This window comes from Cavia porcellus, unplaced genomic scaffold, assembly GCF_034190915.1.
Source record: "Cavia porcellus strain 051 isolate PalLab524CR breed Dunkin Hartley unplaced genomic scaffold, mCavPor4.1 scaffold_12, whole genome shotgun sequence".
NCBI classification, from domain to species: domain Eukaryota; kingdom Metazoa; phylum Chordata; class Mammalia; order Rodentia; family Caviidae; genus Cavia; species Cavia porcellus.
In genome coordinates this window covers 17063837-17088361 of record NW_026947495.1, presented here as the reverse complement: position 1 = coordinate 17088361, position 24525 = coordinate 17063837, and the positions used below count along the sequence as shown (strand labels likewise).

At 48.8% G+C, this 24525-nt stretch overlaps 2 protein-coding genes across 2 annotated transcripts in view; one reads left to right on the top strand and one right to left on the bottom strand.

Annotated features, from left to right (window-relative positions):
- Positions 1 to 10268: 10268 nt before the first annotated feature.
- Tmem37 (transmembrane protein 37) lies at positions 10269 to 17942 on the top strand. Its single transcript, XM_003478610.3, has 2 exons — positions 10269 to 10441; positions 17108 to 17942. The coding sequence occupies exons 1-2, from the start codon at positions 10421 to 10423 to the stop codon at positions 17678 to 17680; spliced, it is 594 nt and encodes a 197-aa protein (XP_003478658.1). The 5' UTR covers positions 10269 to 10420; the 3' UTR covers positions 17681 to 17942.
- A 2088-nt stretch (positions 17943 to 20030) lies between these two features.
- Positions 20031 to 24525, bottom strand: part of Sctr (secretin receptor) — a 65336-nt gene continuing 60841 nt past the window's right edge. The window contains exons 12-13 of the mRNA XM_003478611.4: positions 21509 to 21550; positions 20031 to 20468 (exon numbers count right to left, since the gene is read on the bottom strand). Coding sequence (XP_003478659.1) covers positions 20295 to 20468; positions 21509 to 21550 — 216 coding nt within the window. The 3' untranslated portion in view covers positions 20031 to 20294. The remainder of the gene's footprint in view (positions 20469 to 21508; positions 21551 to 24525) is intronic.

Sequence of the window (24525 nt, the reverse complement as noted above, 5' to 3'; positions counted from 1 at the left end):
CCACCATGCAGCTACAGCCCAGCCAAGGATTATTTCTTGGTTCTCACTTGTGCTGGATGCATATGAAGTTTTCAGGCAGGTAGCATGTGGATAAGCAAGGATGACTTTTCTCACCATGCCACCTTAGAGATGTCCACGGTATACTCACAGAGGCGGTTTCTGACTCACCTCCTTTGCCTACAGGAAGACTAACACCAATCTGTCACATCAGAGCCCGCACTGGCCTGCAGATAAATGTAAACATATAAAAGAACAAACACAAAACACAAAAGACGCACAGAGGATAGAACAAGAAACTAAGGAATGCAGAAAGCCTTGAAGGCAGAGGTCTTCAATCAAAACTGCCATAATTAAAAATCACTCAGGAATACACTAGTCAGCTTTATGTTAACATAACAAAATACTTCAGATCATTGACTTTTTTTAAAAAAATAAAGGTCTGTTTTAGCCCACAATTTTGCAAGTTTCAGTCCATGGTCAATTGGCCTTATTGTTTTTAGCCTTTGGCAAAGTAGTGTATCATGTATCATAGTGCGAGCAGTTGGTAGAAGAAGCTGTTCACTTTGTGACAGTCACAAAATTAAAAAGAAAGGGAGAGGAGGGGCCAGGGTGCCAATATCTCCTTCAAGGGCCAGTTCCCAATTGAACCTAACCCCCTTCCAATAAGCCTCTAAAAGGTTTTATCAACTACAAATAGCACCAGGAACTAATTTCTCAACACTTGGTCTTTGCAGTACACTTACTCAAATGATAAAAAAGAGCTTTAAAATGAATGTCCATGTGTTTCCCAGCAAAGAAACTGGCCTGAGGATGAAAACTCCTTGGGTAATTCCCATTTGCAGTTGGAGTTGGGATCCTTGGCTTAGGCTTGGCCTCTGTCTAAACTCTATAGAGTTTCTTTTACTTTTCTACATGGCCAAATAGTCTGAGAGTTAGAGATGTGTTGCTGTTAACCATTGTTTTCTTGTTAAAAGTTTACTTTCTGAGGGTGTAGCTCAGTAGGACAGCATATACTTTGCATGCATGAGGACTTGGGTTCAGTTTGCAGCACCGCACACACATACACACACACTAAGGTGTTTGCACCCTAGTGAGAAGTAAACTGGCCACTTACTGCTTAGTGGTGATTAGTTCTTCATACCCAGTTGAGTTCCAGGTCAATGAGAGAAGGAAAATTGTAGAATGTCAGGGAAGGTCCTGGTGTTGAATGCGCCCCAATCACACCTCAAAGGCTGAAGGCAACCCCAGCAATTAAATCTGAACCTTTGTGGCAATGTCCAGAAATCCATACTTTAAAAAAGTGCTCCAGGAGATTCCGTTGAATAACCATGGTTGGGGAATACTGCTTAGTGAAGAAAGTCACCCAGAAGCAGAATACTGGTACAGGAAAGGAGAAGGAAGATATTGTCTATTGTTAGCAAGGAAAACCTTTTCCTCTACCCTCCTTAAATTCTGGGCTTAGGGGTCTGCAAATTAAACTGACAAAAGGCCAATGACCAAGGAAATTACTAGGGGAAGGGGGCAAAACAAGGCACGTATGGAAAAGCATAAATGGGCCCTTTTGGAAATAAATGGAAGAATGACAAGTCTTCTAACAGAATCTGTTTAGATGTGGCATCAACTTCTAGTGCCTGATAATAAAAGTGCATCTTCCTTGGTTGCTTCCAGGGAGTAACAATTTATAACATTAAGAATGACAAATAGAAGAAAGTGCCAGTCCAAAATATACCACTTTGGCCTAAAAGAATTTTTTTTTTTTTTTAGTCTTTTTCTTTTTTATTGGTACCGGGGATCGAACTCACAACCATCTGCTTGAAAGGCAGGTGCTTATGCCGCTGAGCTAAACCCCCAGCCCCTTAAAAGAATATTTTAAACTGAAGGCAATTGAGGAGAAGCAGATATAAGAAAACTTCTAGGCTCTCATTCTCTCTCTCTCTCTCTCTCCCCCCTCTCCTAAAAACAGGACATGACTTTGTAAAGGTGTCCTTTTCCTTTTTCTCCTCTCTCTCTTTGCTCTTTCATGCACTCCCACTGTGGTGTATTGTGTGCCACAGGCCCAAGGGCAGCAGGGTCAAGCACCCATGGACTGAAACCTCTGAAACCCAGAGCCAAAATAATAATACACTCTTTATAAATTGATTTTCTCAGGTATTTTGTCCCAGTGATGAAAAGCTGACTAACACACCAGGCCTACTTGTCCTTGATTCTCTAATAGACCAAGTATGTGCATTTGCCCTGGGGCCCTTTTGTCTGCTGGATTCCCTCTGTCCTCAAGTCTAGCTCTTAAAACTTGCCTTTGGCGTGAGGCAGGAAAGTAGGGCAAGACAAAGCTAGCTGGGGGAATAAGTAGGATGTGTTAATTATAAGATACAAGGACGCATGTCAAATAAATCTCAGGACCCTGTATGCAGAAATTCTTGTAGGTTCCGTGAGATGTGGACAGCATAAAGGGACACAGACACCAAGAAGAGCTTGCTGTCATGTCATGTCACACTACCCCACCCTGTGGCCCCAGGGTGTACTTTTATTCTGGTTTTTAATTTCTCCTCCCTTTTGTTTGGCCCAAGTTCATTGCAGAACCAGTTTCTCCCTCCCTCTCTACCTTCACCTTTTCAGATAACTCTGTCACCATTTTTGGTTCTTTCACTCTTTCTTCTTTCATTCAAGACGAGCAGGATCTGGAAACTAAGAGGAGAGCAACCACAAAACCCAGTAACTTTATTTGGCAAGCTATTTCTACAAGGAGATGAGCTGATTACAAGTGAGGAAGGCTAAAGCCAGAAGGAGGGTGGAGGGAACAGAGAAGATACACAAGCAGCGCTTACCCAGTGTTCAGGCAGTACCCAACCTCCAGCGCCCTGGCACCCTTCCCGGTGTGTATTTGCCCACTCCATCACTTCCATCTCTTCTCGCCATGTGCTTTAAATTGATCTAGTAAGTCATGTGACTTAAGTATTCTAATTTTTTAAAAGTAACGCTGGGGATTGAACCTAGGGCTTTGTCCAGGCTAAGCGTGTGCTTGCTCTATCACTAAACTCTGCCCCCAGTTCCAAGCACCCTAAATTGCTGTATGAGTTTTTTGTATTGTATGACCTCTGGATCAATCTGCCTCACACTGTACTTGGAGGCTCCCATAGCATAAAGATAATTCTCCACATGACAGAACACACACAACGATACTATCAGTATGGCTGCAGGAGGTGGTGGTAGAGGACTCTGAAGTGACAAGATGAACAAATAAAATGCAGGCAGATAAATAAGGGTGCAGTTTCAGTAGTGAGCAGCAATGGACAGATCAGGAGCTTGTGACCCACAGTAAGGCAACATTTTAAAATTGTAACCTAGGATTTATTGATCTATCTTTGAAATACAATTAGAGGGATGAAAAGGGAAAGGAAGCCCCAGGAAGGCCTTGAATGCAGGGTGTGCTGTAGTCTGAGAACAGCTAATCAGTTTTCAACTGAGATCCAAACAAACTAAAAGACAGGATTTATGACTCTACCCCCACCCGGGGCCTTGGTCACAGCTCTCTTGGACACATTTGGGCCCCTACCCAGAGTAATCAGCCTTTAGACTCAGCAGCCTGGCTAATTCCCTGGACTACGAGAGCCTTTATGGATCTGATCCCCATCTTGGCCAGTGCTCTTTCAGTAGAAAGAGCACTGGCCAAGGTGGGGGAGGGCTGCACAGAAAGATCCAGGAGCAGAGTCTAAGACAGCAAAGACTGCAAGCGGTGACCCGTAGGGTAGACTTAAGAGGAACAGAAACTATGGCCAGGCAGGGAGGGCAGATGGTGATTAAGAGAGAAAAAGGCAGATAGGGAAAGTAAAGCTGAGTCATCTCCCCAGCATAGCACAGGGCTGGGCTCACAAACTACTTCTGGAGCATAGGCAGGCAGCCCAGAGAAGTGCACAGAACCACGTCTTAGACAGGCAGGGCCCACAGTGTGTAGGCTTTCTAAAGGGAAGTCCGTCAGTGCCAGGGCCACTGCTCCCAGGGAGAAAAGTGGCTCTGAAAGTTCCAGATTGGCTCATTTCTAAGATATGGAAAATCAGGATTTCATGTTAAGCCCCAATTTAAGAGTTAACTTTTTTTTTTTTTTTTGCTCTTAATTAAATATGGTTTGTAGCCAAGAACAGTGGCTTGCCTTTGCAGTCCTACCCACTTGAGAGGCTGAGGCGGAAATATTGCTTGAGGCCAGAATTCTGAGGCTAACTGGTTAACATAGCAGGATCTCATCTCTTAAAAATATATGCATGCATATATACATACATACATATCACCACATTAATTTTTAAAAAGTGGACTGGGGACCTAGCTCAGTGGTAGAGTTTTCTGATATATCCAAAGCAGAAAACAAAACACAAGAACCTGAACACATATCCATAAGCTTAGGAGAGTAGACACCCTGCATGAAGACCCAAGACTCCTGATTTTATGCCCAGGGACTCCCCATTGCACCCTAGGAAGCTGGTCTCCCCTATTCCTCCCTCTGGATCCTTTGGCCCAGCTCACTTTCATTGTAAGCATTAAATCTAGCAAGTTGGGTGTGTGTGCACTGCACTGCCGCACCATCATTCTGTGCTCACCAACCAACTCCTGGAGCACTTTGATGCTCAGCAGTTCCCCGGGGAGGGAGGTACTGATGCATTCTTCAAAGTGACAAGCTGGCAACCTGCTCCACATGGTGACTGGGGGCGTGTGTTTATTGTACTGAAGAGCCTGGGTATTTCAGAGTATACTGGCAAGCCCAGCATCCACATCTGTGAACGAGAAAATGACAGAAGCCTCCTTTTGAGGCTACGAAGCCTCCCTGGTCCTGCTTCTTCTGGAGGGCTCCATCTCAAAGGAAGACCTGATTTACAGACAGATCTACACCACTTTCCATTACCTTTAAATACAAAGGCACCTTCAAAATCCACAACAGTGTGTGTTTGTGTCTGTGTGTGTGGTAGTCAACACATAGAAGTGCTTAGGAAAGACATCTAGTTCCTGGTTAGTTCATTTATTACTTCAGTTTTACCCAGTTCTTAGGCCCTACCTCCATCATCAGAAGCTAGATGTCGCAGGGGACCAAGCTGGCCTTGTTTAAGAAACAAGGCCAAACCTCACACCTGTAGCCTCACCAAAGCTCAGGAAGGAAAGTGCCAAAGAAAGCACAGGGCAGGGGAGGGGAGCTCCACGTGGTCCTCAGCTACTATATAATGCAGAGTACAGTAAACAAGCTCTGTGCTGAGATCAGGCCATGGGAGTCAAGACAAAAGATGCACAGGACAAGAGGAGCCCTGAGTGGAGAGGGAAGACCTGCAGAAGGTAGGAGTGAGGTGAGGAGGAGAGGTTCTCGGGATGCTGCTTTCTCTAAGGTCACACACAAGTGGAGAAGTGGACAAGGCACAGGTGGCTGGGAGGGTTAGTCATCGTGGCACCAATCTGCTCTGAGACTGCTTGTGAACTCCTCTGGTTTCTGGAGGCCAATGTCTGATCTCTGCCAACTGAAGCTCTGCACCATCGGGCTGCCTCTTCTGTTGAAAGTTCCCTGAGGTCAGAGACAACCAGACTTTGAAACTCCTGGGAAGCTGGATGGTCTAAATCACAAACTAGTTCAGTAGTGCAGGCCTGTAATGCCAGCTACGTGAGAGAGTAGGTAGGAGGATCATAATTTCAAGGCCAGACTGGGCAACTAAGGAGATCAGGTGTCAGAGAAAACAGTTGGTGATATAGCTCAATGGTAGAGCATTTTCTTAGTGTGCACAAGGTCTTGTGTGAAATCTCCAACCTCCTCTCCCCCACCCCCCCAAAATGACCTATGCTGGACAGGACAGTCCACTGGGCTCTTTATACATGACATCTCATGGACTCCTCACAACACCCAGAGGGAGACATTCCCCACTGGACTGAACACAGGCTCACAGAGCATTGGCCCTATACACATCTGACACCTGATCCATCAATTAGCAAACCCTACCACCCAGCTCTCACTTTAGGGACCAGATATGGTACAGTAAGAGAGCCACAAAGTCCTAGCTCTCATGGAGCTCAGGTATTTAGAGAGGGAAAGAGAAACTCCAAGAGGGCAAATGGAAAAGTTGGTAGTGACTGGGATACTACCCTGCCCAGCATGTGCAAGGGCCTGGGTTCCACCTCCAACACCACAAAGAAAAGAATACACAAAGGTTTTAGAGAGGCAAATGTGTGAGTGTGGGCACTACTCTGGCTGGAGAAGCCCTGGGGGCCCAAAAAGAGGGCTAGCAGACAGCAGTCAGAGCTGCTGGCCAGGGCCTGAGCAGGCAAGTGCTGCTGGAGCCCCAGGGGATGCAGGAGCCATGGACAGCTTCAGGGCAGAGGCTGGGCAGGGCCCAGGTCCCTCTAGCCTTATGGGTCTTGGGAAGAGCTAACATGAGGAACTGGAAGGGACAGTGGTGGTGAGCACATAGTAATGGACTGATCAATTCACGTACTTACTCAATTAATACTTACCAAGCGCCTACTGTGTAGCTGGCTGTGTCCTAAGCAGTGAATGTGGCAAGTCCTTGAGCTCCAAGAGCTGTTTTTCTTTTCTTCTTTTGGCATTGGGAATCAAACTCAAGACTTTGCTCCTGCCAGACAAGCACTATGACACTGAGTTATATCCCTGGCCGCAGCTCCTGGAGCTGTTAAAAAAATAATTACAGGCACAGTGGCTCATGCCCATAGTCCCAGTTACTGGGGAGGCTGAGGCAGGAGTATTACCTGACCTTAGAGTTCAGAACCAGTCTGGGCATCATAACAAGATCCTGGCTCAAAAGGATAAATAAATAAACAGTAAAACATTAAAAAGAGGATGCTATTTCAGATTAAGCTCTTGCAGTCAGTCCTGAAAGACCAGGCTAAAAACCAAATGAAGTTACTAATGCTAAAGTTCTATGTCACTTATGGAAATGAAGCTGCTTATCTGACCTTCCAAGAAATAAAGATTAAAAGAAATAGCCAAACTGATCAAACAGGCATTTTCTGTTGGCATAACGATGAAGTTCCCCCTGCCTTCATTCTTTCACAGAAGAGGGAGAGGTAACCTGAAGTAGCCTGATGTTAAGCAATCAGTACCTTTTCTATTTTTCTGTCTTCCTGACCCCACCACGTAAGCAAGGAAACTTTGAAATGACCAATCTGCTTTTTGGGTTTTTGTTTGTTTGTTTCTGCTTTCTTTGGGCCCTTTTCTTTCCATAAAACAACTTCTCTGTGGTTCACTGGAATGCTTGTTCTGTTTTACAAGATGAGTTCTATTTTATGGAAGGAAGTTACCAATGCCAGAAAGGAAAATAAAGCCAATTAAGACCATGAAGCTAGTCACTGTTTCCCAAGTTTTAACAATTTCTTCCTTACACTGTGGAGGCATAGGGACCAGTCAGGTGATAAAAAAGAACGGAGGGGCTGTCGCAGGTGTAGTGGTCATGACAGGCTTTCTGATAAGGTGATATCTCAGCCCAGAATGCAAAATGATGGTGAGCCTTATAATGAAAAAAAAATGTTTTAAGGTGCTAGGGAGACCCCAGGGCCTGTTACATGCTAAGCAAGCACTCTGTCAGTGAGTTGTATCCCTAGGCCAGATAGAAACACCTTGAGGAAGAGCTTTTCAGGCAGAGCAAGCAGTAGAGGAGACCCTGTTTGTTTACTGAACAATAGATACAGTGCTTGTGGTTTCACTCATCAGTACCTGCGTACCAGTCATTTGCCTGGGAGTGCTAAAGAATTTGCCTGGGTCTTTCCCTCAGAGCAAGATGGTCAGAGGTGTGTGATCAGAGCCACAGCCTTCCTTTATGATACCTCTCCCCAAGAAAATCATCTAAGTAGGGGTGGGGCCAGGATGGGCGTGGAGTCTGTCACACTGTCTGGAGAACAGGCAGAGAAATCCAAGGAAGAGACAGGCTCTGCACTATGCCAGAGCCCAGCCCTGTGTCCATGCTGTCTCTGGCTCTCACACAAGATAAGATATCCTGTCCTTCACCTGCCGCCCCCATACCTGGCCATGTGCCCCATTATACGGAGACTCCTGCTCTTCAGCATACTCATATGGTGAGTGCTTTGCCACTCTCACTGTCCCCAGGGGCAGGGAAGAGACAAGGAGAGCCTGTAGATGCCCCCTTCCCCGGCTTTGCTCCAACGCCCAAGCCAAGGGTCTCAGATCTCAGCAGACTCATCAGGGCATCAGTGATGAAACTCGCTAGTCACTTCCTCACTACTCTATGTCACTTCTGCTTCTCTCATCATCCTGCTGTCAAGACATGCTGTTCTAACTTCTACTGATTCAAGAATTTTAAACCATTCTTACTAAAAACAATGACAAGCAAGCTATTCCCAAACACACCCAACCACACTTGAAATCTTCCTACAAGGCACTGGCTGGGTGCGGGTACCCAACCTGATGATTCCTTGGAATTTGCATCTTGCTCTGGCCTCTCAGTCAGGTGAAATGACACAAACTGGAAAGAAGATCCTACCCACAGAACACTGTAGGACACCACAAAAGGACCCCTAATGGAGCCACCTCTGCTTTTCCCATGTGAGTCCCTCCCCTGGAACCCAGAGCTGCCCAGGAAGGAGTACTTGGTTTTGATGGGTGAGAAGGTATGGAGTCCCAGTGCAGAGGCTGGGCTACCGAGGCCTGGTCAGCAGCCCTACAATTTTCAAAGCTTGGCCCTCAGACCAGCATCAGTGTCATCAGAGGTCTCATCCCAGACCCACTGAGTCAGAAACTGGGGAGGAACCCAGCAAATCACATCTGAACAAGTCTCCCTGGTGATACTGATCCAGAGTAGTGACAAGAACCCAGGTTTGGGCCAATGTCAAGGCTGTCCAGGGCCTGGACGTCCAACACTCCATCAGCCAAGCCGTAGGGTTGCTTAGGGAATACAGCAAGGTCTCTCAAGACAGTGATGTTATCCCAAGAACTTCTAGGTGAAGATGCCTCTGTAACTTTCTCATATGGCTTTCTCAGTGGGTGGAGGAAAGGCAGTCCCTTTGAATGTCCTTGGATAAAGCCTACCTGTGTGAGAGAGATTATTTTATTTCCTCTACTTGAGAATCTTGCAGTTACCTCAGGCAGAAACCCCATGCCCCAACCACACTCTCCCAAAACTGACCAGGATAGTGCAGTAGAGAAGCCATCCAGAATCTGCTGCTCCAACTGACACAGAGGAATAAAATTCTTGACCTACCATATGTCTGGTATGAGTTTGTGTTCTCTAAAATTGAAAAATGAATTTTAGGAACAATGGAGGTTAAGAGCAGAAAAATATATCAAGAGAAAAAAGCTTCTGTCTGGCAGAGAGTTGCCAGGGACTCAGTCTTTCTAGGGATTTTTATAGAGTAAAATCATGCGGTGAGGTGGGTCTAAAGTGGGGAAAACTGGGAACTTGTGAGGTAGACGGGTATGAGGTGGGACAAAGCTATGGTCAACGAATAAGTTTAATTGTTCAGAAACAATTGACCAAGTCAGGGACAAATGAGGAAGCCAGTCGTGTAGCAAGTGAGCATTGTTTATGGATCAATGAGTCTCTGTAGGGGTTTGGGATGATAACTCCTGGCTTCTCAAGGTGATCCAGACTTAATCCCTCAGGATTATATTTAGGGCATGGTTGCATTTGTTTTGCCTTCTGTCCCAAGATCTGGCCCACAGGAAGACGTGTGTGTCTCGTCCAAGGTCACTAGACACCTGGTCCTCTATGCCAGTTTGTTCGAGGGCCCAACTCTGTCTGACTGCCTATAATATTTCTAACTAGCTCAGCTGCCTCCAACACAACCTCAGCTCTTTTTGGGAAAGGGAGTATCCTGACCTATCTGCCGCCCCACACTGGGGATAGAACCGCAAGAAGTCCGCCATCGCCATCGAGCTACAACCCCAGCATCGTATTTGCGTTTTGCGCAGGTAGCTGCATCCCCCCAGAGGGTTCTACACCCTTCACACTCACCAGCCCCCATGCAGGAGCTCGACCTATCATGCGTTATCTCACTGATTAACTTCGGCTTTGGATGTTAGGCAAACAACCCAAGGTCACGCAGCAGGTGGTGAAGGCAAAGGCCAAACCGCCTCCCTCTGGACCCTCCAGCCTCCTCGGGGCTCAACGGCTCAGCTCGGCCGGAACCAAATCCTTGTCCCTCGGCAGTCCCAGCCCTCGAGGAATTCGCTCCTCCGGGCAGCGTCCTCCAGGAAGTCGCCGGGTCGTGCCCTCTGGCCCGGGAATCGCGGCCCCCGAGAGCAGGGGCCTGCGCCCCGCGCTCCCACGCGTGGGGGCCGCCAGGGGTCCGGCCTGCGCAGCCCTCGCCAGCTCAGCGTCACGCGGGCCGCCGGCGGACTGCGCGCTGCGAGTCCCCGCCCCGCCGCACAGCGCGGGAGAGGTCCGGGCGGCGTCCGCGCCCAGCCGGCGGCCAGAGGGAGCGCAGCATGACCGCCATCGCCGTGCAGGTATCCCGGCCGGGTCCGCGCGGGCGCCGCGGGCCGCGGGGAGAGGGAGGGAAAGGACACCGAGGCCCGGCGGGAGGCGCTCTGGGGGCGCTCGCCTGCGACACTGATTTCGCGCCTCCGCCGCCCGCCGCCCCGGCTGCGCTAGCCCCCGCGCCTCCCACACTTCCCTGCGGAGGGTTTCCCGCTTTCCTTCGGGGTCGCCTGAGACTGTCAGTTGGGTTCAACAGAGGGGTCCTGCCCAAACACGTGGGCGTCTGGGACTGGGGAGAGGACAGAATGGACTTGCAGAGTTAGGCTGGACTTGCGTAGCAGGTGGGGTGGGCGTAGGAAATTGCAACTTCTGCGGGTGGATTCTAGAAAGACCAGCTCCCCAGAATCGAGTGTGGGGTGCAGGCGCGGGCCAACTCGGTGGGGCCGCTCGCCTCGGAGAAGAGGCTCCCGGGAGCCGAGGCTGCTTCCCCGCAGGCTGGTCTCTCCTTACGGCAGTGCAAGATGGTCCTGTCGCCTAAAGACCTACACATTCCCGGCGCACATTCCCCAGCGGCAGGCTGAGACCGTGCTGTCTGATGGTTATGAGCTGACTGCCTTCAAGTGCTCAGGCCCTTCAGACCCTAATAATGTTACCTACTGTTCTGCTTGTTTTATTATCCTAATTGAGACAAGGTTTTTCTCGGTTGCTCAAGCTCATCTCCAGCTCCTGGGCACGTGATCCTCCTTTCTTGGCCTGTGAAACAGCAGGAATTAAGAGAACCAGTTGCTTTGGCTTGCCCATTTTACAGATGAGAAACTGAGGCTCAGAAGTAACCTGCCCACAGAGTCCAACTGACAGAATCAAGATTCAAAGCCAGGACTCTCTACCTTCAAATCTTAGTTGCCCCTTCTTAGAAATGATATCCACAGCCACCCCCAACCTCTTTTAACCAGGACCCAGCTGCTTAATGGTTATAGGGGACAGGAATGAGTGAATCCTCCACTTGGTGAAGGTTTAGGCTACATGATATCCAGGGACAGGCCTTGGGAAGAAAGGGACAGGTGGTGAAGAGGGTAGGACCAAGTGTGGTCCTCCCTGGAGGAATTTATGATCTGGCTAAGGAGGCAGAGAGACTGGAAAACAAGCAATGGAATGGGGGAAGCCAGGGCTAAATTAAGAGGGGCAAACACCTTGGGAAGAATTAGCTTCAGCAGGAGAGGAGAGAGAGGAGCACTAGAGCTGGGCTAGGGAGTGAGCAGGGAGGAACCAGGTGAGAAGAGCTAAGCTGTCTGCAGGAGGGTGTGGAGGGAGCTGTCTGTGGAAGCCCAGCAGCGCTCCTCTGAGTGGGAGATGCCACAGGTGCACAGTGAGGGTGGAGTGTTGGGCCCAGGCTTAGGGAGCACTTATAGCTTCATGCCCACTAATAACCTTAGAAAGTAAGTACTGCTGTCTCTGTTCACAGGTGAGTGAGCAGGACAGGGTGAACAACACAGCTAAGAGAAGCTCTAGGTCTTGCAGGTGGGGGGGGGTGGACCCAGGCTGAAAGCTGAGATGGGTGGACTCACTGTGTCATGACCTGGGACTGGTCAGTGTGGGTGTTGAGGGTCGGCAACTGCGGGAGCTATATTGGGGATGAGGGGAGTAAGTAGGAGCCCAGAGTATCTACTTAGGGTTGCTCTTGGTTGAGGGGAGCCCTTGGGGATCTTGGAGCCCAGGGATCTTGGTTGTGAAGCCCTTGTATGTGGGGAAAGATGTGAACATGGCACTGTGCTTAGTAGCCGGTTAGTGTCAGGGAATCCTTGTTTCAGAGGTAACCAGGACTCACTCAAGGTCATAGCTGAAAAAGGGGAAACTGCTTTTTTTTTTTTTTTTGAAGAAGTCACAGTCCTGAGATTGAAGAGATAGGTGTGATGCACGGAGCTAGGGCTCCAGGCCAGAGACTGCTGTCCTCTACTCCTCTTTCCCTCCTTTCTGTCCTCCCCTGAGCTGCTGCCATCACCCTGCCCCCAGGAGGGGATTTCAGGCCCTGAGTCACTGACAGCTGGAGGAGGTACTGGCAGCATGGGTGGGAGGTTTGGACTGAAGACTCCAATGGGTGCAGTTTTTACTAATATTAATCACTCTCCCAAATTGAAAGGGTCTATGTGCCATGTATCTTTATGTACACAATCTCATTTAATCCTTGGGCGTTTTATTGATGGTCAGAGTTTAAGTGAAGCCGTGTTCTGAGGCAGGAAAGGGAGAGATGAACTGAGATTAGCTGTTTTCTCTCTGTGATCCCAGGGTAAGGCCTTATGGCCTGGAGACTAAAGTCCAGTTTGGGCCAGGGACAGGCGGGGCTGAGGAGGGGCAGGACGTGCTTGTTTTCCCATGTGGTGTCGAGGGTCAAAAGGTTTATGGATCCTGTGCTCTTGTGACTTGTTCTCTGCAATCGGGACTTTTCCGTTTGCTACCATATCAATCTCTAGGAAAAATGTAACCTTCTTTAGGGTTACTGCTTTCCTACAGTGTGTCACCAACTTCTGTTCTTAGAGGAGAAACCAAGGACCAAAGAGGTTAAGAAACTTCTCCCCTCTCAGTTGGTGCTATAGACCTAGAGAAACAAGGTTCAAAGTTTCCTTGAGTGTGTTTCTGACCTGTAGATCTTTTTTCCCTAGTGAAATGCAGTATGGACTCCTGGCCTCCACCTTTTTAGTTGAAGTGAGGAAGGGTACCCAGAGCCAGTCTGCTCAGCTTTCCTTGCCACCCAACGACAGTGCCTGAAGTCCCGTCAGGAGCCCAGGGCACACGGTTTGAGAACCATAGCCCGCACTCCTACCTTGGCACTCGTCGCAGCATGCCAGGATCTGGGTGGAGGTGCTGGGCCTAGCTCTGGCAGGGCCCTTTGGGCATTCCTGTGAGCTCACATTCCCCTTCTTCAACAGTGGTACTGAGCTGCTAGCAGCAAGGCCCTGTGCTTAGAAGGGTCCAGTGGACAGTTGGACCTGAGTAGATTCTACCTCTGGCACACAGAATTTATCATTTTGCTTGTTGCTGAGACACAATACCTGTCATGGCTTGTGTCTAGTTGTCCCCTCAAAGCCTTAGGCAGTCATAGGGGGTGCTTTTCAAAGGTGTCTGGATCAAGAGTGTGTGATGTTGGGATTAAGGGTGAGTGATTACTAAATCAGTCCACTGACTGGTTTGGCACCTTCCTAACCCTGCAGCCAAGACACAGTATAAAAGGCAGAAAGATGCCGTTAAAGTCCCTTGTTGCTTTGCTACATCTGCCTGCCATGAACTGTTCTCCTCTGTGATGCCACCCTGCCTTAGAGCTAGTCAGTTATAGACTGAAACATCCATAAACTGTGAGCTAAATAAACCTTTGCTCCCTTAACTTTGGGCATCCAGCCTTTTGTCCCAGCAAGGAGAAAGTAACTGGGACAATACCCAACACCCACAACTTACAGGAGGAGGGGTTTATTTGGCTCATGTTTTCAATCCATGGTCAGCTGGCTTCATGCATAAATTTCATGGCAAAAGGACATAGGTAGAAGACAGCTGCTCATCCCATGGCAGCCTGGAAGCAGAAAGCAAAGGGAGGATCTGGCAAGAGAGATCCACCCTTTCATGTCCCAACCCCAGTGGGCTGTCTGTAAGCAGCCACCAGCTGCTGAACTTAGCCTGTCAAACCTCTGATGAAAATAGCACTTCCTTGATCCAATCACCTTCCAAAAGCCCTGCCTCTGAGCACATGAGAGTTTGGGGGGGCCAATCTAGATCTCAAAGGTAACACACATTATATTCGTCTGAAGAGCTGTAACAAGCATTACTGGAATTCAGGTGAGCAACATTGGGCAAGTCACCTTCCATGTACAGGACATAGTTTCCTTCTTTTATACTCTCCACAGAGCTTCCTTCTCTATGTAGTTGCTATCTAGGCAGACGTGCTGACAGCAAACAGCGTCCTTATTCCAGTAACCCTGGCTGAACTCAGGCACCTTCTCTATTAGCTACCCTAATGGACAACTTTGTGAGGGCCCTGACTGCACTGTCTCCCAGGAGCCAGGCTCTGCCTAGCATCTTGCATGGAGAGGTGTGGCCCACACTTGCCCCTGAGGTGTCAGTCACATATGGCATAAGGTACAGCCCAGGGGCTCCTTCCTCCTACTGGAAAGGGAGAGTTGCCAAGGAAGTTGGGTCTGTGCTGCAGAAGCTGAGGGATTGTGAGGGGTTCCAGGTTTCCGGTGAGACCATTGCTGGTTTCCTAGCAAAGACTGTATATGTGGGCTATATGCTTTGCTGACCTCAAAGCAAGGGGATAACCTGCTTCCATACACACTGTAAAGATAATTCAGCTTATGAACAGGCTAGAGAACTGGGTTAAAGGGAGCTTCATATGGAAGTAACCCTTCACTAACTCATGGACTTTCCTCAAGCATGTACTGAATGCACAAGTCAAATAGTGCCGGGAACCAGGGACACAGAGTATTTTGACATGAGAGCCTTGTCCTCTGGAGGACAGTGTCCAAGTGACACAGAGAAAATGTCAGCTCAAAACAGATAAGAATGATAAAGAAAGCAAACAGGGTACCTGGCAGAGAATGTCAGCAGAAACTACATTAGGTTGGATGATGTAAAGGACCTTCACAAGGAGGTGACTTTACATGGTCATGCATGTTTGTAATCCCAGAATTCTGGGAAGCTGAGGCAAGAATGTGGGGAACCACAGAGATGACATACTTGGCTCTCCTTGAAAAGAAGAGCAACTATCTCCATTTTGGATAAACTTGGCCTTGTCTCCATGTACTGATATGCATGGAGCTGGCTAGGCTATTTCTTTGCCCTTCAATTGGCTTTAACCAGTGTAAATTGGGTTGGTTGAGGAGTTGATGTGTAATCTCTGAAGTAAAGTGACAAGTCAGCATTACCCCACCCAGTGACTCCCCATATATGTGGTTGAGCCTGGTGGGATGGAGAGCCATGCTCCATGCAGTCATCCGGGACCAAGGCTCAAGAAAGAGGCTATGACTTCCCAGGGCAAAAAGGATTGTGCATGAGAACTGAAGCCTGACCCAAAAGATTAGAAACTACCTCAGTTGTGTTATGCAGATTACTGTTTCTCTGCATTTCTTGCCCTCTGCTTATCACAGAGGTGATCTCAGACCTCCTACCTAGCCCAGCCCAAGGCAGTCATGACAGACATGCTGTCACTATTACCCCTCCCCACTCTGTCACTTATCACCAAGCAACTTCCCATATGGAGAATTAATAAAACCTGAGAAGGGCTCTGGGTCGAGGCATTTGTCCCGGTGAACAACTATCTTGGCTGGACTTAGGACCCCTTGGCGCCCCTAACTGTATATATGTCTCAGTGTCTTTACTGTGTCCATGGGTTGCACTGGAAATGGTAGTTTGGAATTAACTCACTAGAATTCTAGTAACTTCTCTTTGGGATTACAATTATAAACCTTTCTGGACTGTGATGAGGATGGGAAAGGGTTCTCTATAAGGAGATCACAGATATGAATCTGGGCAACTTAGCGACTTAGTAAGACCCTGTCTTAATATTTTTTTAAAAAAGGTCTGGGAATGTAACTTAATTGGATGGTACTGGGCATAATCCCTAGCACCATAAAAAATAAAGTCCCAAAGAAAAGGCGTTGTCCTTGAGGCTGGCCAGCTGCCGAAGAGTCTGTTGGGCACAAGGGCCAGGAGATCTGAGGGAAGAAAGTTCTGGGCATGGAAATAGGACAGACATGGTGCCTGAGCATGGTGAGGAGGAAGAGTAAAGCGGGAAGAGAAGCAGGAGAGAGAAGCAGATGGGTTGTGTAGGGCTTGAGGCTTTGGTAAGCAGGGTTTTGTTGTTGTTGTTGTTGTTTCTCTGTGTAGCATTTCATTCTTTGGCTTTGTGAGTCAAGAGCTGGGAGTCATGCCAGATGAGATAGGAGATACCACACGGCACCCCAAGCTCTCAGGCTGGGAGACCAAGTCAGGGGATGTTTCTCTCCAATACAGAGACCAATGGGTTCTTCCTAGAAGCTGCTAAAGAGACACTTTGGCTGGCCAGCTCTGGGTGGTGGACAGGCTGGGTCAGGCTGAAAGGCAACGTGCAGAAATCACTTTCAAGACTCAGGAAAACAAGATAATAACATAGAGTCTTAGACCAAATACAGAAAGTACAAAACCAAGTGGGCATGGGGTGGGATAAAAGTAAATGTGCACTGGACAAGAAAATAATCTTATGTATGGACGTGCTAAAATCTCACTGCCTCATACAACACTGTACCCCTTCTAGGCAAAGTTCTCATTTTGTATGCAAAGCAGCTGAGGCAGGCTGTATGCTTAAGGGCACATGACCCAGGCAAGACAGGTTTTTTGAATTAAGAACAACGAAGGATTCATGGATCAATTTGGAATTTTCACCCATTATTGAAATCATAAGGAGTGGTAAGGGAATAATTAGGGTCTGGTTGAATTCTGGACAGGCAGTGCTGGTAGGTCTAGAAGGAAAATAGAAAATGGAGAGCGCCCAAGGAAAGTGAGTCTGTGCTGTAGAAGCTAAGGGATTTTGGGGGGTTCCAGACTTCCTGTGAGACCCAAGCAAAGAACAAGGCTTTGGGGAGATAGAAGGCATGTTTGGATTCTTCTTTGGAGAGTTTGAGGAGTTTGTGGGCTGGGCCTTCACTGACATTGCTTCCTTTGGTGTCTTCCAGGCCCAGAGGCTGTTGGGCCAGAGAAGGCCCCGCCGGTCCTTCTTTGAGTCCTTCATCCAGACCCTCATCATCGTGTGCAGTGCTTTGGCTGTGGTCCTCTCTTCTATCTCCATCTGTGATGGGTATTGGCTCCTGGATGAGGACCGCCTCTTTGGGCTGTGGCACTTCTGCACCCTCACCAACCAGAGCAAGCCACACTGCCTCCGAGACCTGAGCCAGGCCCAAGTGCCTGGACTGGCTGTGGGTGTGGGTGTGGCTCGGAGTGTGGGTGCCATGGCTGTGGTGGCCGCCATTTTTGGCCTGGAGCTCCTCATGGTATCCCAAGTGTGTGAGAACACCTACTCTCGGCGCAAGTGGGCCATTGGTTCCTGCCTCCTCCTCATCTCCTTCATCCTGTCCTCTGTGGGACTCCTGAGTTTCGTGATCCTCCTCAGGAATCAGGTCACACTCATCGGCTTCACCCTGATGTTTTGGTGTGAATTTACTGCCTCCTTCCTCCTCTTCCTCAATGCTATCAGTGGCCTTCATATCAGCAGCATAACAGACCCCTGGAACCAACTGAGGGAATTCTAGGGCACTCTGTGGAGACCTCGGTTTCTATAAGAACCTGTGATCAAGATGAGACTCTTCCAACATGTGACCTCTGGTGGTGATGGGTGGTACCAGGACCTTGAAGCTGCTGCCTTTTAGCCAGTAAGCTCTGAGTTGTCTGCCAGAAATGGCCCAGCTCTGCAGCTGGTGGCCAAGGCCAGAGGCCAAGAGTGTGTCTCTGTGCACAGGTTTGGCCAAGCTATTAGGATGTTGATTTCAAAAGAAAAAAAGTATTAACACTCTCTCCTTGAGTTTCTTCTCTGGACTGGGATCGATTTAGAAGCCCTAGGCTGGAAGTATTGCTCAGTGGCATGAGCACCTACCTGGCAAGTGCAAAGTCCTGAGTTTGATTCCCAGTACCAAAAAAAGTCTTTATTTAGAAAAAAAATCCTGTAACTGGTCCTCAGGCTGGCTGCCAAGATAAGCACTGTTTGCACCTATTTCGTTGACCATGTGCAGGAGGTCCTTTGGGCTTCTGAAGTTGTTAAGAATGAATCTGGATTGTTTTATGTTAAGAGACCTGTCAGTTTCTAGCATTTTCCCTGGATGTTATAGAAATCCTTTACAATATCTTTCACACAATAGGTTTTCAAACCATTTGACTTGATTTTTCCTATCTTTTTGGAGGATCTCACAAACCCCAGATACCCCCAGCTTCTCGCAGCAGGCTCTTTGTTGAGGCCCTGGCTGTGAGAGTGTTTCCTTGAGCAGGTCCTCCCGGGACTCCACTGACTTCCCACATAACTTTCCCTGAGGCCTGTGTGTATGCATGCCAGCTTGTGAGTGTAGCTTTTGTAGGGCCCATTGGCCTCAGGGTATCATTTTTAATCCTAGAACTATTTTTAAAAAGCACACAGTTGGACCTGTTGGACTCCACAGAGAGTACAGGGAGCAACCAGCCTTTGGGTAATGATTAACAGCTGTCCTGGGGATGAGTGGAGATCAAGAGGTTAAGAATCAGTGGACATTTCTATCTTTGTGGGCAGATCTGCATTTTCACCACCGTGTTCCCTTTCCAGTCTTTTCTCTGCTCAGAAAAGGTGATTTTGACCATTTTGTTCTAACTACCCCAAATGGCAAATTCTAGCTTTTACTTATTGCAGAGTGCTTTGGTCTCTGCCCTACCCTTACTATTGAAGTTCCCTTCTTGTGCTGGGCATTCTTACTATTTTTTTTTTCTTTGGGATGAGGTCTGTCTCTGTTGTCTAGGCTGGTCTTGAACTCCTGGGCTCAAGCGATCCTCTCATCTCAGCCTCCTCAAGTTTAAATGTGTGCAACCTTGTCTAGCCTCACTATGGTGATTTTTAAAAATCTTCTCAAAGATGCAGAGTCACACAGCTATGAACGCAAGGTTGAACCAGGATGTAGAGAGTCCATGGATATCACCTGAGGTATTTGTTGCTATTGTTGTTGCTTATGGTGCCAGGGACCAACCATGTTAAGCATGTGCTCTACCATTGAGCCCAGCCCCAGCCCCATCTGAGAGTTCCTGTGGGCTGTCTGGATGTGCAGAGAGCAGAGTTTATCACCCCCACAGGCTGGAACTTACCTGGGAAGTGGGAATCAGCAGTCTGTAATCACCTTATCTGCAGAGAAGAGGAATAAGGCTGAGCTGCCCCCTCCCGGCAAGATGCTCTTTGCTCTGTACTGCAGCATCTTGCTTCTCTCCAGAATGCTTCCCTATGAGCATTAGTAGGTTTTACTTTATAAAAGGATTCATCTTGCACTTTCCCGTGGTGGCAGGGACTGCAGATGTTCAAGAGGACTGGGAGCCATAGTGAAGGCTGAGACCAAAGGCCCCAAGAGCTTGGTGGGGCAGGGAGAAAGGCCCTGGTCCACTCCTGTGTGGGAGTGGGGAAAGCTCAGACACAGACGTGAAGCTCGTGCATTCGACGTGTTAAAAAAAAAAAAGTAAAAGCCCTAGATGAACTGGCGACCTCCTTGCTGAGTAGCTTAGGCAAGTCATGGTGCTTCAGCGAGTCTGTTGAAATCTGCAAAGTGGGATCACACTGCACTTTCTACCATACCATCCCTTGCCCTGCCCACCCCATGTGCCTGACACCCTGCCAGGGACACTGAAAAAGGACTGGGGGTCCTGGGTCTCCCCTTCAACTTCATCAGGTTCATTGAGCTGTTGTCCTGAATGCTGTGAGGAAACAGGTGAGTTGCAGTGGGGGACTTGTGTTTTCTGAGCAGTTAAGTTTGTCTCTGAAAATGAGCTGGGATCCCGAGAAGCCCCTTTTCCCTGCAGGAAGGGATCAGGGAGTGAGACACAGAGTGTTCCCTCCCCTTGAGTTTCAGGGTGAAAAGCTCAACAAATGCACACCAAGTCTCTGCCTGGCTGCCATTTATTTCTCTGCCTCTTCTTGGGCCCCTGAGCTGCTCTTCCCTGAAGAGCAACACAGACCAAGTCCCTGGCCTTGGCCCTGTCCCATGGTGTCCAAATTCCTTCTGCTCAGTCCCGAGGACTCCCAGGTCTCAGGAAGGGTGGGTGTTATTAGCTACAGTGGGGAACATGGGACATCTTCCAGGTCCTACAGCATTGTCCAGTCATGTCAGGTCTGGCTCAGCCTGTGAGCAGCCCAGCTCCAGCCTCTCAGATGATGCTGGCCCTGCAGGTGCCCCGGCTCTGTTCTGACGAGCTGGCTTTGCTGCTGGCCTGGATGCCATGGGTGGGATCACTAGTGCCATTGCTGAGGGAGGAGTTGAGGCGCAGCGGGAACTCCTGGAGGTGCCATTGTCTCCACTTCTTCTGAACTTCCAGCTGCACCTGCCAAAGACCACCCATCAGCCGGGGAGGGAGGGTCAGCAGGTGCCTGGAGCCCAGGTCTTAACCCCCTCACGCACATATTAACCCCCTATGCAGGCTCTGCCACTCTTCCCCGATGGTCCTGCTGTCCCCTCTGTTACCTGCAAACTACTCCAGCTGACCACTGCAGCCTCTTCTACCCTGAGCTCGCACATCTGCCATCTCCTTTTGTTACATGTGATTTGTCTTCCCAGCCATAAAACTCAAATGTCCAGATCTGCTCTGAGACAACTGGACACAAGGCTTCCCACAGGGCTACCCCAGCTCAGAAGCCTTGGCATTTCTCCATGGACTCCTTTACAATCCCTACCTCAAAGGAGCAGTCAGATTTCTGAGGCCGAGCCTGATGCTCAATTTTTGGAAAACATTGGAAGCCATTCCCTTTTGAGTGTGGTGAGCCGGATAGAGGGGCAGCACCTGCAGAGGGGCTTTGCTGTGCAATGCCATACATAGCTGGTGCTGGAGGCCTGGCCTCTGTGTGTCTGCAGGCTAGTGTACTGACTCATAGGCTCTGTGCAAGGCCAGAGTCTTCACAGCTGCACAGGCCCCCGGAATCAGTACTCATCTGGAGGATGGTACCACAGGCATTTTGGAGTCACCCATTGTACTTATGGGAAGACTGAGGACAGGGAGGGCAGTGACCCCCACTGCCATCCAGCAAGCAGTAGAGGAGTCAGAAACCCAGGTTCTGCTTGAGGCAACTGCACCCCTTACCTGTGTTTCCTGAACTAAACTACAAATCAGAATCACCAGGCCTGCTTGTTAAAATACTTTGTCCTGCCCAGACCTAGAGAATCCTTTTTTGCTAAATCAGAACTGGGGCCAGGGCCAGGCAAGTGTTAACGCACCTTCCCGGTGAACTGCTGTTCCCACTGAGCGCGCTCCTGGGAGACTGGTCAGGCCTGTGCTCTGAGGCCAGCCTGCTCTTGCCTCCCTCTACACCCCTCTCCACCCTCTCCAGCAGCTCCCTCTGGGGCATAGTGGCATCCCAGGACACTTACCTCCCCATTGAGGAAGCAGTAGAGGACAGCCACCACCAGCCCCTGCCGGAGGGAGCAGAGGTTAGTGCAGGCTCACCACTCATCTTGGGCACCTGGGCTGGGGCTCTCCTCTGACCTCTCCTCCCAAGTCCCCTGGTCACCAGCTCCATACTTTCTTCCCCACCTCTCTCACCTTAGGGAATTACCTCTTCAAGACCCCCACAGTGCCCTGATCATGCCTGTGCCACCCAGCATGGACTGTGAGTCCCTTTCTTCTGTTCCCAAGGCCTACCATGGAGTTCAGATGTATGTAGAATTAGTGACAGTAAGGTAGGGACAGCAGGAGTGACCTTTGTCAGGTGGGCTAAGTGGCAGCAGCAGGACAGGCAGCCCCTGAAGTGTGTTCCCACTGCTATGAAGGGCCAGAGCCAGCCCAGTGGGTGATCATTCTGAAGATAAGCTAGAAAGCTGGAGACTGAAACATAGGGAGTTCACTCACACTGAAGAACAAATGGGTGATCAGAACAAACCATGTCCGGGTGCAGACCAGCTACAACTTGGCCTCCCTGCTTAGAAGACAGGTGGACACACCTTGGTCAGGGCCTGAGTACCCTCACTTAGCAAGATCTGTGCCACCTCCACCTGGCCTTTTCTGGCCTGTCTGGTGACCCCTGTCACCCACAGGGGTCTCTGCACGCAGCTGTGCCCTTGTGTGGCCTAGCTTCTCTTCCCTCATCCCAAAATCCTGCCCTTACGTATTTACTGCTCAGGAAAGGACCTCAAAAAACTAAAGATCCAGCCCTTTTGACCACACTTCTCATCTCGGGGATTGAACTCAGTGTCTCACCATGCTAAGCACGTTGTCTACCACTAAGCTAACACCCAGCATTATCCTAACTGGGTAATGACATTTTAATATATTAGTGACAAAACTAGAAGAGTTTACATTGTAATGTCAGTGTCAGTGACTGCTGCATAGAAGGGCAACTCTCTGTAGGGCAGGAGTGCTTACTTGGGGCTGTGGATTCTGTTTTGCTGTGCATTAGACTCACTGCGAGGCTTTTGCCCCAGGCTGAACCCTACCCCATACCTGAAGGTCTGACCGTGGGGAGATGAATAGCTTTTAAAGTCCCCAGAGGGCTGGAGTGGGTTTCACCCTCTGGGAACCACTGCCAGAGAAAAAGGCACTTGGAAGCTTTGGATCTACAGTGTAGCCTGGCCTGAGTCATCATGGCATTCTGGGTTCCTTCATACCATTCCACTGAAAGCCCTGGGTAGAAGGTAAGAGGGGACAGATGCCCTGCAGTTTACAAGTGGGGAAACTCAGCCACAGAAGGCTCCCACAGGACTGAAGCTGTGTGTGCTCGGCCCAGAGCTAGTGGTCAGGCTGGACCCAGCGTGCCCAGGTCTCCCCATCCTGGGATCCAAGGATACAATCTTCACTGTCTGGAGAGGCAGGAACCCTGGGGGAGGAAGTTAGTGGTGCCTCAAGCATAGGTAGCAGCAGGCTTTGTTTGCATAGTCACCCAGTTCGCTAAACTCCACAGTTAGCATGTGCTCATTAAAAATGAAGGCTTTTTCAGAATTTTAATGACAAATATTCAAGACAGGCACGATAGAGGATTAAAGCACATAGGACACAAAGCTCCATTACAATTCTATGTGTGTTCATATGTGTGTGTGTGTGTGTGTGTGTGGCCTTGTGTGTGTATCTTTCTCAATAGAACTTGTGTCTGGGTTAGGAGGTTATACATGATTCTTTCCTTTTTTCAGTCCAGTACTGGGGATCTAGCCTACAGTCTTGTAAATGTAAGCAAGTAATCTACCACTGAGCAATATCCCATCCCTTTTCGAAAGTTGCTTCTTTACTTTTCCTTATTTTCATACAATAAGCAAGTATTATTCATACAATCAGAGAGATTGCATGTATTTTGGTTTTTAAAAGTATGACTGTGATAATGATATTGTGGACTGTGTTAAGTCCTTATCACTTAGAAATACATATTAAAATGCTTATAGATGGAATAATACAGTGTCTTGGAGTTACATCAGAAGATGGGTGGTAGGCAGGAATAGTGCGGAAACAAGGTAAGCCATCAGAGCATGCTGCTGAAGCTGCGGAGCTCCTGCACACGGGCTCATTCTGTCCTCTTCATTCTTGGATATATTGAAATTTCCATGTATTTTATTTATATAGATGCTCATATACATAAGCACATATATACTATATACTATAAAAACTTTAATGATCTTTTTTCCTTCATAATGATCCTATGGGACCATTTAGAAAGTGCTTTTGGTTTTCTCTTGATAGTTTCCCAGACAGAAGCCAAATGTTTTTCTCCAAAGTAGCCTACAGCACCAAGCACAAACCGTAATCTAGGGAACAAGAAGTCCTGTGTATGTGGCAAAGCAGATTTGGGTCTCTGACTGTTCTACCCGGTCACTGCCCACTCATGTAAGCTGGGTCAAGTCCTTCTACCTGCCCAGCCCTCAAAGTCCCCAGTTACTGAATAGGCCCTGGTGAACCCAGCTGCCCTGGACACACAAGCACAATGGTGGGAAAGCTCCCTGGCTTTTATTTTTAGTAAGAACCATGGATTACACATACAAGAGAGCAAGTTCTCAGGAGATCAGGGCACTGGTGGGGCTGTGGGTGAAGGAGCTCTCAGATTCTGAGCAAGGGGGACAGCATGGAGTGCAGTCTGAGTCCACTCAATGATATGTTCCCTGGAACCTATAAGCTGTAGCATGGGCCTGGCTGTGCTATCAACACAGAACCCCAAGCATGAGGGGGTGCTGAGCCCCACTTGAATACCAAAGCTTCCTCTGGAGAAGGCTCTGCAGGACAGTGTTGCTCCACTGTGGGAACGCTGCTGAGGTCAGGCTAAGTCCTTCAGGAAAATCCACTGGGAAAGGGCTTCTCCCAGCCGCTAAAGTTGATAATCATGGGCGAATGGCAATGGGTTTGATCCTCTCATGGTTTTTTCTTTTGCAGTGCTAGGGATGGAAGCTGGGGCCGATTAGACAAGTGTTCT